Source organism: Microplitis mediator, chromosome 5 (assembly GCF_029852145.1).
Source record: "Microplitis mediator isolate UGA2020A chromosome 5, iyMicMedi2.1, whole genome shotgun sequence".
Lineage (NCBI taxonomy): Eukaryota > Metazoa > Arthropoda > Insecta > Hymenoptera > Braconidae > Microplitis > Microplitis mediator.
This window is the reverse complement of record NC_079973.1, coordinates 209,074-222,027: the sequence shown is the minus strand read 5'-3', so window position 1 is coordinate 222,027 and position 12,954 is coordinate 209,074. Positions and strand designations below refer to the sequence as shown.

The 12,954-nt window shown below is 25.3% G+C and overlaps 1 protein-coding gene across 3 annotated transcripts; it reads left to right on the top strand.

The window, feature by feature from the left end:
- Positions 1–4,516: 4,516 nt before the first annotated feature.
- Positions 4,517–12,900, top strand: LOC130668380 (RYamide receptor). 3 transcript variants are annotated; one of them, XM_057470645.1, is made up of 10 exons: positions 4,517–5,024; positions 8,288–8,414; positions 9,072–9,274; positions 9,714–9,862; positions 10,110–10,231; positions 10,700–10,914; positions 10,994–11,094; positions 11,410–11,500; positions 11,574–11,704; positions 12,089–12,900. In XM_057470645.1, exons 2-10 carry the CDS (start codon positions 8,303–8,305, stop codon positions 12,408–12,410), a joined length of 1,446 nt encoding a protein of 481 aa, XP_057326628.1. In that variant the 5' UTR covers positions 4,517–5,024; positions 8,288–8,302; the 3' UTR covers positions 12,411–12,900. The 3 variants fall into 3 exon arrangements, with proteins under 3 accessions (XP_057326628.1, XP_057326627.1, XP_057326629.1); XM_057470644.1 differs by lacking the exon at positions 4,517–5,024 and adding an exon at positions 5,690–5,758; XM_057470646.1 differs by lacking the exon at positions 4,517–5,024 and adding an exon at positions 6,521–6,543.
- The last annotated feature ends 54 nt before the right edge of the window (positions 12,901–12,954 follow it).

Here is a 12,954-nt window from a genome sequence, read left to right as displayed (position 1 = left end):
GTCATATATAATATGCATAAATAATGTACTAATTTATATATATGACTTGTCTTTTATTATCAACTGGATAATTAATATTTATTTTTTAGTCCTTTAACTTGATAAAAAATAATAGATCTTAGTATTATATAAACATGCAATTAAATAAACTTACTTTGTCATATTGAAAATTTATAATTACTGTTGATAAAACAGATTTTTTAATTACTTTTAACGTTATCTCGATATCCTATAAGTAGTTAATTTGAATCCAATTGATAATATTGACAAAAGAAATTCGGTTCGATAGGTATCGATTAGTTTTACGTAATACAATCTAATAAAATAGAATGACATGAAATGTTTCAAAAAATAATCTAGTGTCTCTTTGTTAGAGTACAAAAAAAAAATATTCAATAAATTTTGTATGATAATGATTTTAATTAGTTAAAAAAATAAATTTATAATGATAATAAGATATTATAAGAATGAATTAATAATAGTTATATATACGAAATTACGTTAAACTTCTTTAGATATTTCACTTCAAAGCAAGTAAATAAAAAAAAAATACTCTAATCTCTTTCCATGTGACTTTATGGGTTTAAAAGTGCAGTTTAATATATATACTTTACGATACATCTTCATGATATAAAGTTAAGCTTTTTATATTTTCATCTTAATATAAAACTCGTGGGCAACTTTTTTTTTATCAAAATATATAAAACGATTTTAAATTTACTTTTAAGTCAAATTATAGTAAATAACTTTTTAAATATCGTACGAATCTATCAGATTATTTTATACTGCACACATGTATCATTCAAGGGTACAAATTTCGTTTGATTCAAACCAAATGATATCAAATAACGCAAATTCAATTTATTATATTAAATTTTATTTAATCAAATAATTGATGTTACTATTTTGATTCAATTATCGATAAGTTTATTTTACAAATAACTTGATTTCTTTGTGTAAATTATTGATAATTAACAATTTGATTTAATTATCTAACGAAAAAATGAGATAAGATGACTTGGTGTTTTTATCTCAAAGGAGAAAATAGTTTGAGACTTGTTAGTTTTTCAGTTCAATGAAGAGAAAATAAAAATAAATAAGAGTGTAGCTTTTCTTTATCTGCAAAGAAAATCTTATTATAAATTTAATTAGCAATTTTTGTTTTCATTAGAAGCAAATCAAATAGTGATTTATTGAATTGTTAATAGATAGAATAGAATCACAACGAAACATTATCTTAGAGGGTTAAATTAACAGAGTACAATTGCAACCAGTATTTTAATAGCTTTTCCAAGTAGTTAAGTAGAGCACTAACGACTCATTAAATGGATAATTGTTTCAACAGTTGTCTCAATATAATGTGTTACTGTTACTGTGAATAATTTAACCGAATAGAAAACTGATCGCATTGAACTATCTTACGGACAGAATATTTAAATTGTAAATTTGTCTATCTTTTAGTCACTGAATAACTCATATATTTCGATAAAAAAAAACTCTATACAGAAAAGATACAAAAATTAAAAAAAAAAATCTGATAACAAGAGATGACTTTTTTGCCGTTCAATCTATTTTTCATTTTCTTATCTCCATGTGAGCTCAAAAAAATTTATATAGATTATTTTTTATTCATTATAGACAAAAACAAGGCAATGTTTACATAAAAAAATCGATTAAAAATTTCAAATATGGTAAATTTTTTTTTTTTTTCATAGAAAGAAAGAGAATTAAAAATTGAAAAAGATAAAAATTTATTTACTAGGGTGTTGTTGGTAGTCTATTTTTTTTGTGATATTTGCTCAGCCCCGATTTTTCACTTTCGTAATGTGTGCTGTTGTATATTTCGGATGAAAAAAATAACTGTCAGCGTTATGGTAATTTATAAAGAAATATCTATCATCATTTAATATTTTCTTTTTTATTATATTGGATTCATTCTTCATTTTTTTTTTTCCTTTAAATTTAAAAAATTTATTTTTTTTCAATAACTTTTATTAATATCCGAATACGGATCGTTAAAAAAAAACATTTAATCAAATTAATGTTAATTATTCATCGTGTCATTTTTTTTAATTAAACGAGTAATAAATCCCTGAATTACAGGTTAATAATTTTTTAGTATCTTCTTTAATGGGTAAAAACAATGATAATACAGGTAATAAGCAAACGATGATTCTCTTGTAAAGCTTGCTTAGGACCTTTAATATCTACAGTTCATTCTCCTTGGTTTATATTTACTGAATATGCGTCACTTCTGACAGGTATTGCGTAACTTGCCTCGGATTATATTTTTTTTTCTGTTCATTGAGTCATTATCCTCTCAATGCAATAATATTATGAGTTTTACATTAAAGGAGCAATAAAGGCAAAAAAGTTTAAACTATATCAGTTGATTTCTTTTTGTCTAATCGTAATAAATAATTTATTAGTTACAATTATCACTAAAATTTGAAGAAGGGTCAATAAATTATCTTTTTTTTCATTAAGAATATCAAAGTTATCATAAATAGCTTAATAATATTTTTATCTTACTGGAATGATAAGAACAAAAAAAAATCTGTCTATCGGTTGACCCTGTGGGCCAGCCCTAAAGACTAACAGTAAATTTCATAGCTTGCAATCGTTATTGTCAGCGCATCGTAAAATTTTAAAACTCAAAAATATAAACCACAGACTCATGTTTAATTCATTTAAAGAACACCCGCAAACTATATAAAAATAAAAAAACTAAACTGTTGTTTACCGATAACATACATGTGCCCAAATAATTTCTTACAGATAATATATATATGACATCAAATCAGAACGTTAGTCAAAAAAAAAAATACAAGAAAACAAAAATATTTAGAAGACAAAAAATAATCAAGAGGACCTTCAATTTTATGTTTTTTGTGCTTCATGATAAGAAAAATAACAGTAAGATAAATAGCGATTATGAAATATTATCAAAATATAGAAAAAAAAAAAAATTGAATGCATATAAAGGGGTTTTTTTTCATCACTTTAGCGTGTAAATAAATTTTTATATTAAACTTTCATAGGACGTTAACAATGATAAATCTCATTAACATTAAAAATAAAAATAAAAATCGTAAGACCAAGTCCATTGGCACTAAACTATTCTTTAAAAAGTGAATTCTGAATAGAAAAGAGGACAGAATGAAAGAATGAATGAGTAAAATAAATATAATAATATAATGTAGATGAAAACAGAGCAAGAATGTAGATCCCTTAGTGGATTTACCCGTGATATCTACTATTTCGTAAAAATGTACAATGGTCTTTTGAAAAATGCAAAAGACATAGTTGAATATGGCATACATAACCATCGAGCCTTGCTGGAGATACTTGCTAGCTATACTTAAAAAAATATAAATAAAAAATGAAAAAAAAAACTCCTAGAAAAAGGAAATAACAATGTATGTATAAATCTTGAAAACATCTACTGGGCGAGACATTAACATCGGAATGGATTGACGGGTAAGTCCCAAAGTGATATTCAGATAGGTCTAAGTATGTATCTATCTAGATAAAGCTCTTATCACCTAGCAACCGATCGCCACATGCTGCTATCCGCTACTCGCCCGACTTGTCAAAATGTTATTTGACTCGTATCGGTTTTTGCTATTGCCTGAAACTTGAGCCAGAGTTTGAATCCAATCCGCAACCATACAATATATATGTTACATAATTCTACTTTTCCCATCTCAGGGGACAAATTTTCATCTCGGTACTTATATACTTATATATTTCCCAATAGTATCAAGGATTACATTTATATACAAATAAATGGTATTTCTGGTAAAAATTTATAATGAAATGACTATTTATATTTTAATATGACTTTATGTAGTGAAAAAAAAAAAAATGGAATAAGCAATCTTATTTATTAAAGTATAAATAAAATAAAAAATCAGGATAATATATAAATACCGAGTACCTAGAGTGGTGACAATATACAAGATTTTATGTGTCACATTTAGGAGTAAAATTACATCCAATTTATCTAAACAACTTTTATGACCCATTTACATGCTTACTACAAACGTTTTACCCCACGACATTTGTACCTCAATCCAATTGTATTAAAATGTATTTATTTATTTTTTGTTGGATTACTCGAATTTAACAAGAGAATATTTTATCATCAGATAACGTGTTTTTTTTCTTTATTTTTTTTTGACTACGCATAAATACACATAATATCAATACCCAGGCTTTAAATTTTATTGATAAATAATTTATAGTATTTATTTATAACTTTTAAAAATAAAATAACAAAAACAATTGTAACATATACTAAAAGCTTGTTTGAAAAGATAAAATAAAATAATGAAAAAAGCCCGAAAATTGTTGTTGAAAATCGATTCAAAGATGTGACTATGAAAAATTCCATCTCATAAAGTTTTATGTTAGTTTATCATATAAATATATTGGCAGGACCCGCTCAAAAACAACGCGGCGATCCGCAAAGCGCAGGTTTCTCTTAACTTTATTCATCCCCGCGCGAAAACCAACCGCATTTAGTCGTCGCTTCTCGTCTAGCACGGGTCTTGTTTGAATTTAAGCTACTGTTGATGATGGCTTAAATTTTATATATACCGGCAATAACAAAACATATAAAAAAATGTTTACTTAACTTAACCACACGTCATTTCAAATATTTTATTAGGTTATTTTATTTTATTTTTATTTTACTTTTTTCAACAAATTATCGTATCAAATAAAAAATAACTATGATTATAAATTGTGAATTAATGAGTGGTATATTAAAATGACTGTTTGTTCAGTGCTAAATGCGTTCAAATATAGTGGAAAAAAAAATCTACGTTATATAAATTTCAAAATCGAAGGTCAAGATTATTTAGTCTTATAAATAGCAATGTGATCGTGTAATTATAGATTAATTTTATAAAAACAAAATTTGTGAAAAAAACCAAATGTGCAATTTATTGGTTTCTATTTTTGTGCTGGAATGATAGATTTTTTTTTTCTAATTTTTTATGTCTACACCAAGTTGATTGGTAAGATTTTTATACTTATTTTACCAACTAATAGTTTCAATTAAAATTTTAATTATTTTTTGGCAGAGTGATTTATTGACCAGAATATTTTAATGAGTTTTCACTTGAAGACTTTTTATTTTATTTTATAAATATTTCTCAAATAACATGCATAATAAATAGATTTAAAAATAAATTATTCAAATTACATTTAAAGTAATCGCTTTTATTAAATAAAAAATTAATATTCCTAATGAACGTGATAACGCGAAAAAAAGTTTTATTTTCAACAAACTTTTATCTTCTGTTTAAGATTTCATAAACTCAATTATTTAATAGCAAAGTTTGATGACTTTTTCTTATTTTTCTTCTTCTTCCTCCTCTTCTTCTTACACTTAAAAACATAAATTGCTCAAGATAACTTTAAAGTTTAATTCTTCCAATGACGTTAATAAGTATCTTTGAAGGTATATATCATGTATCATCTTTAGTTTAGATATGCACAGTGTAGTGTTAATTAACACTTCACTTTATAAAGTGCAACTCGAGCGCAATCTCAACGTATGTAACTCGATGAACCACTACAAATTTTAGTGACTTTGATTGTTCGACTGACACTGAATAATTATACAATTAATTACAGGCGGATTGTATTAACAATCAACAACTTAATTGATAGACACGCCAATTGATAGATTTTGTATTTGTTCAATGACTTTGATGTGGTTTCTAATATTAACATCTAACACTACATGGTATTTATTTTAAAACATATACTAGTCTTACGTTAGAAGACTTAATTGCAGTGTCAAAAATATAATTATAAAATAACATATATATATATAGAATCAAAATCTTTAAATTGGTTAATAAAAATAGTGTATCCAAATATTTATTGATAAATTTATATTTTGTTTAGTAGAAAAGCGCTATTTATAAATTTATTAGTGTATTTGGTTACCAATTTATTTATGCACGTGTTTGTTGTGAAATAAAATTAGCAATATGTAAAATATTTATACCTTGAAAAATAATAATTAAATATGTGTTAAATGACAGGACAAACTAAAATATTTAAATGTAAATAATATGGTATTAAATTTTAAATAAAATATTATAAAATTAAGCTGCTAAAACAATTTCATAAAAGTAGAAACATGTTTTATAAAAATAAAAAAAGTATCCACATTTTTTAGGTTTAATTATCATCACTTGTGTCAACTTATACTTAAATTGAATATCAAGTTTTATTTATTGTATCCAGTAGTAAGATATATGTGACAGAAAAATGTGTGTAATTGATATCCAAATAGATAAGTATACGCATACATTAATAGATTTTATTAACCAATCGAAGATGACGGGAAATAAATTGATACCTTATGTGTAAATATTCAACCAAATGGCTTATTTGTCTCATAGTATTTTTTTTTCATGTCTTAATAAAATAAAAGAAAAAAAAAATTACGTACGAAATTTTAATATACAATATATTGTAGTATAGAGTAGTTGAATTCTGACAGCGCATAAGCAGATTTAGGTGAGCTGGTGAATATTTATTAAGCAAATAAATTTAAGAAAATTAGTACTTTTAATTTATTATAATTGTAAAACAAATCTTTAAAAATCGTTAAATTAATTTTATAAATATTCATTAACTAATTTTTGCATTCATCAATATTCACTGCGATTGTTGTGTTTAAAAATTAAAATAGATAAAAATTTAAATTAAGCTGTAGTGGTCAACATATTCGAGTCATTTATTTTTTGTTTTAATTTAATTCCACGATAAAAGTTTTTCTTATCTTTTTTTTTTGTATGTTACTTTTACTTTCTAAACTTTGACTTGTACTAAAATCTTTACAGTTGTTTCATTGAATTCAGAAACTGGGAAAAGAGACTGGCTTACAAAGTAAAGTGTATCAACTTTTGTTTAAGATAAGGTCAGCTATCCGTTGATTAATGTTACGGTCTATCAGTAAGATTAATTTGAAAATGAGCTGTTGCTTATTATCTCGTTAGTTGTCAACTAAATCGACGTGTTACTAAAATATTATCATCCCATTTATTCAACTCCACTGAGGAAAAAAAAAATTAAAGTTCTTTACTTGACTACGCAATTATTTGTTTCTAAAAGCAAAATCAAATAAATCGAAACGAAAAAAAAAAAATAATTTATCTTCGCAAGAAAAATGTCAAGCCACAAATAATAGACAGTTTGACAAAACAATTTATAACCATTTGAGCAAAAAAAAAAATTCTTTCACCGAAATTTTGAGATACCCAATTCTGTCCAGGGTGCTTTGTTTTTTTTTTTTTTTTTTTATTTCCCGATTTAAAAAAAAAAGAAAATCATATTTTTAATATTATAATAAGATTTAAACTTTTTTCAAGCACGTAAAAAATATTTTTTGTACGTCTGAATGGAGGGAAAATAAATTTTTCAGTTCAAAGCACAATTCGATCTTTTGAAAATAAATAATATTACAACAAATTAAAAACACTTGTGTGGTTTGAGATAATGTTTTTTTTAAAAAAAAATAAAATTATGACATATTGTGCTCACATATAATACTTTCAGTGAAGTCAAATTTTTCTAGTCGTCTCAATATCACAGAAACGTGACGAGTTTTTTACTCTTATAAACTCCCGATTTGTAATCCCACAGAATATCATACTTTTCTTTTATTTTTTTCATTCCCTTTATTTTTTTCTTTATAAAAGATTTTCAAGGGTTCTTCGGCTTCACCTCACGATTAATCATCTGGATATGAGGTTTATAAAAAAAAAAAATCAAGTATCAGCAGTTAATAAAATTTTTAGACACAAATCCCATTCGCACAAATTAATAAACAAATATATTTATTTGATTTATTACAAAAATAAAAAAAAAATGAATCAAACAAAAAAAAATCTGAAATATTTATTAGTTCTATAAGTCATAAAATTATATTAGATAACGGGTTATATATTTATAAAGATATTAAACATAAAATCTATGAAGCAACAAAAAACCAATTAATTTTATTATCAACAGATAAAATAACTTTAACTACTGTTCCACGCGAAATAAAACTAAAATCATCAATAATCCGTAAAATCTCATTTCCAAATATCAGTATCAAACTACCAGCAATATATCAATTTGTATATATATACTTATACACGTATAAAAAGAAAGTTGAACAAATATAGCGATTTGAGTCTCGAGCGAAAAAAAAATCAATTTTCGTTTTTCTACATCAGTCTCAGTATTTACAGTATATGCAATGCGTACTTTACAGGCCGTCAATTCCAGGATGACCAACATTTCGTGGTTTCCAGAGGATGGAATTATCGAGCCACTCTTCCCTACAAATATCAATGGAACATATGAATTTAACGACAACGAAACAATATACGATGATATTGGTATGCGATAAAATTCAAATTCCTTAACTCCATTATCGTTTACTGTTACAGAATTTTAAATTACATAGTGAACCTTTACTTTTCATTTCATTCTTTTTTTTTTACTCTCTAAACCAATAGAATCGTAAATTACTCATGTTGAAGCTTCTAAGAGAACTTAAAAAAAAATCTGTTATTTCCAAGACATGCTACAGTAAATCCTTAAATTTTGTCATCATTGTCGTTACAAATTAAAAATTAGAAATAAAAATATGTAAATCTTAATTACTTCTTGCAAATTATACCATTAATGTAGACTTACATGATTATTCAAAACTCAATTATATTTGGTTAGAATTTAGTTATAATTTAGGATTAAGAAGTGAATTTGAATTAGTTTGGTAAACAACTATTGCTAAATGATATATATATATATATATAATGTATACTGATAGGGGAATACGAATTCATGTATTCCAAGTTATCTCAACAGAAATTTGAACCTTTATTAAAATTATTTGAGATAACAAGTTTTGATTTATTCCTATTTTATTTCAAATTACCAGGGTAAAAGAAAAATAATGCATCAAAGTATGAAAATTTATAGAAAGTGGAAATCTGAGTAGTAAATTTATAAGGATTTTTAATATGATTTTTATGAAAGTTTATATATTGCAGATAGTTTGTATGATGTACCCGTGGGAGTAATATTTTTATTGAGTATCTGCTACGGAAGTATATCAGTACTTGCTGTCGTGGGTAATTCTCTGGTGATGTGGATAATTGCAACTTCCCGCCGAATGCAAAGTGTCACTAATTGCTTTATCGCAAATCTCGCGCTTGCTGATATTGTGATCGGACTTTTCGTTATTCCATTTCAAGTGAGTTTAATATGAATATATTAATATTAACTATGATGATTTGTGATCATTTCCTTCGACAAGTTTTAATTGTTAATTAAATTTAATAATAACTGCCAGTAATAAAGTTTAACCCATTTGTTAATTATTTAAATGACAGCTAACAATAACTTTGTTAAAATTCAAATAATCGTTCGATAATTAAGTGTTTCAGAAATATTATATAATATAATAAAAAATAATTAAACATTCAAAATTTCAGTAAAGTCAAGTTAAAGAATGTATGAATCTATAATGAGTGCAGATTTTTCAAGATAATAATTTATGAGTTGTTTTAAGCTCGAAAGATACATTTTAACCCGCTCAGGACATTTATCTTCGAGATGTTATTTTAATTAGTGTAGATTAAGAAATAAAATCAAAGTAAAATTTAATCTTAAAATAAATTTTTACGTTTTAGTTTCAGGCAGCATTACTTCAACGATGGAATTTACCCTATTTTATGTGTGCATTTTGTCCATTTGTCCAAATACTCTGTGTCAATGTATCAGTGTTTACACTGACAGCAATAGCTATAGATCGACACCGGGCAATATTAAAACCTCTCAGGTAATTATATTTTTTTATATAGTTTATATATATATACTTAGTGGATCTATGATTATATGGGTCAACTTAATATATACACCAAGAGTTGCAAAAGATTCTGTAAACAACGAATGCTCTAACTATATAGTAATTTAAACAGTGACATTTGTGACCATTTCAAAAGGATTAAACTTAATTTTATAATGGACAAACGAGATGTACGTGATTTTATATACCTTTACTTAAAAACTATCATTTATTTTTCCAGCGCACGTCCGAGTAAGCTTAGAGCTAAAATGATTATTGCCGGGATTTGGGTGATAAGTGGACTTTTAGCAGCACCAATGGCTGCTGCACTTCGAGTTATTTTAATTCCCGAACACATTGCAGGTATCAAAATAATATCACTCGTTTAAAATAGTTTAATCTTCATTAAACAGATTCACATATAGATATAAATATACCGTATTGTTAGCGTGTTGTACCTTAATAACCGTACCGCCTTACATTATTGTTAAATTAATTTAGAAAATAAATATATATATATATATATATATCAAAACTCATAATCTTTGATCAACTAAATGTGAAAAGTAGCATTAATAAATCAATCACCCCTCGTTATAAATAAAATTTAATCAATAACAAGCAAATAAACAAAAAAAAAAAACAATTTCTTCAATTTAATTGAAAATGAAATAATTTAAGTATAAATTTCAAAGGAGATATGAAAATATTTACTTCAGTAAATTATATAAATAATAATATTTAAATGCTTTAATTAATAGAATCAATTAATTTTAATTGCCATAAATATATATTGTTATTTATCCACAAATAATATAATTTATTAAACAGGACGATTACACTACCGGCCGTTTTGTCAAAATGAAAATTTATCGGAAAATTCAATGCTGACTTATCGCGCATTACTTGGATTTTTACAATATTTAACTCCATTATCAATAATATCGTGTGTTTATACACGAATGGCATTAAGACTTTGGGGTAGTAAAGCTCCCGGTAATGCCCAGGATTCACGAGACGCAAATTTAATGAAAAATAAAAAAAAAGTAAATTGGACTAAAGCTGTTTAATTTTTATAAAAGTATATATATTTTTATTCAAAGTAATAATATATTTTCTCGGTAGGTAATTAAAATGCTGGTAATAGTTGTCGCTCTCTTTGCAATTTGCTGGCTACCCCTTCAAACCTACAATGTTCTTCAGTACAATTATCCAGAAATAAATGAGTAAGTTGTGAATTGAATTTTAATAAAAAAACAAAAAAAATTTAATTATGCAAATTACGAATTACTAAGTTTAGATAGAATGCAAATTTACAGTAAATAGTAAATTTAATAAATCAATTTGATTTATGTTAAATTACCGTTAGCGAGTTTATTTAATTTAAATTTAAATTTAAATCTAATCAATATTACGGATTGAGCAAGAATATAATAATTACATAGTGTCAAACGAATTTAGTACAAATAATAATAGTAATAATTAATAATAAATTGTGTTTGTCGTATAAATTTATATTTTGATAAAATTTATAAATTTAGATATCGGTATATAAATATCATATGGTTCTGTTTCGACTGGCTGGCAATGTCAAACAGTTGTTATAATCCTTTCATCTACGGTATCTACAATGTAAGTAAATATTATCCTTTTAATTATAAATGATAATTAGACAAATTAAAAGTATTATTATTTATTACTTTAGGAAAAATTCAAAAGAGAATTCAAACAAAGATGTCCCTTTGGATCTAAGAGATGGTTAGCGAATCATCCGATGGACAGTTACGATATGGATAAAACCCAAAGTACCAGGACATCATTCAAATATATCCTCAGGTGTTTTTTAAATTTATTATCGTAAATAAAAAAATATTAAAAGTAATAAAATATCGTTGAAACTTTCCATTTAATAATAAGTTAGCATATTATCTTTGACCTAGTCTGAACTAAATTTAAAATAAGCTCTCGCCTTTCACCCATTTAACATCAGATAAATGTATTCTTTGCACAAGTCATCGATCGGACTGAAGGTAGTTCAGACTATATACATATATATGTATGATAAAATATATCTTTAGCTAATAATATTTTATATCTACGTCTCAATTACCGTTTGATTTTTTTTTTTTTTTTACTTTTATAATAAAAAATAATTTATTTATTTTCTTTTCTTTATTTATTTGTTTTTCTGCTACTTTTTTTTTGCTACTTTAATTGAAGGTACGACTGGCGTAAGCCAACTCAAGGAAACAATTATTCAGCGAATGCATCGATCTGTCGAGGAGTATCGCTTCGTGATTCGTCCAGAGTGCCAACAAAATCAACCCAAACTCGGAGGGAATCGAAAAATAACAATTATTTCAATCGGACACAACGTACTGACTCCCGTAATAAAATGACTACGACAACGACAAGAACAACAACAACAACAACGACTACAGAAAATAATGAAACTTTGACTACAGATTTATATGTTTGTGTTGACAATAATAAACGTGCAACCCAACATAACTCAAGTGATCTCGAAGAGTTGTGTCTGTGATGATACAATTATTCAATAAATTTAAATTATTATAATTAATCCTGTGAATATAATTTAGCGCAATGTTTTTAAATGTAAATATGATGATGATGATGATGATAATATTATCAAACAAAAGACTTAAACTTGTGTAAACAGTGACAAGATAATTATCATTTTAGTAAAATTACATTGTATACGTCATCTAATTGCGTCACAAGTGTATGTGTATATATATATTTTATATGCCATAGGAATATGTGTAAATGTCATATAATATATATTCTAGTCAAACAGACACAGATAAATGACTAAATATCTTTTCACTGTAAATATATAACTTAATTACTTATAAGTTTACCAATTATAATTGTCCGTGTCAAATAAACGATCCTGAAGTTAGCAGACACTTGAAAATTGTTTGACTTTTTTTTCAACAATTAAATTTGAAGAAAAAAAAAAACTAAAAATATGCACATGTAGAAAATTTAAAAAACTACAGGTGCAATTTTTTTAAATATTTTTTTTTTTTCATAATTTATCGTTTTTTAAAAAATCAAAAAAT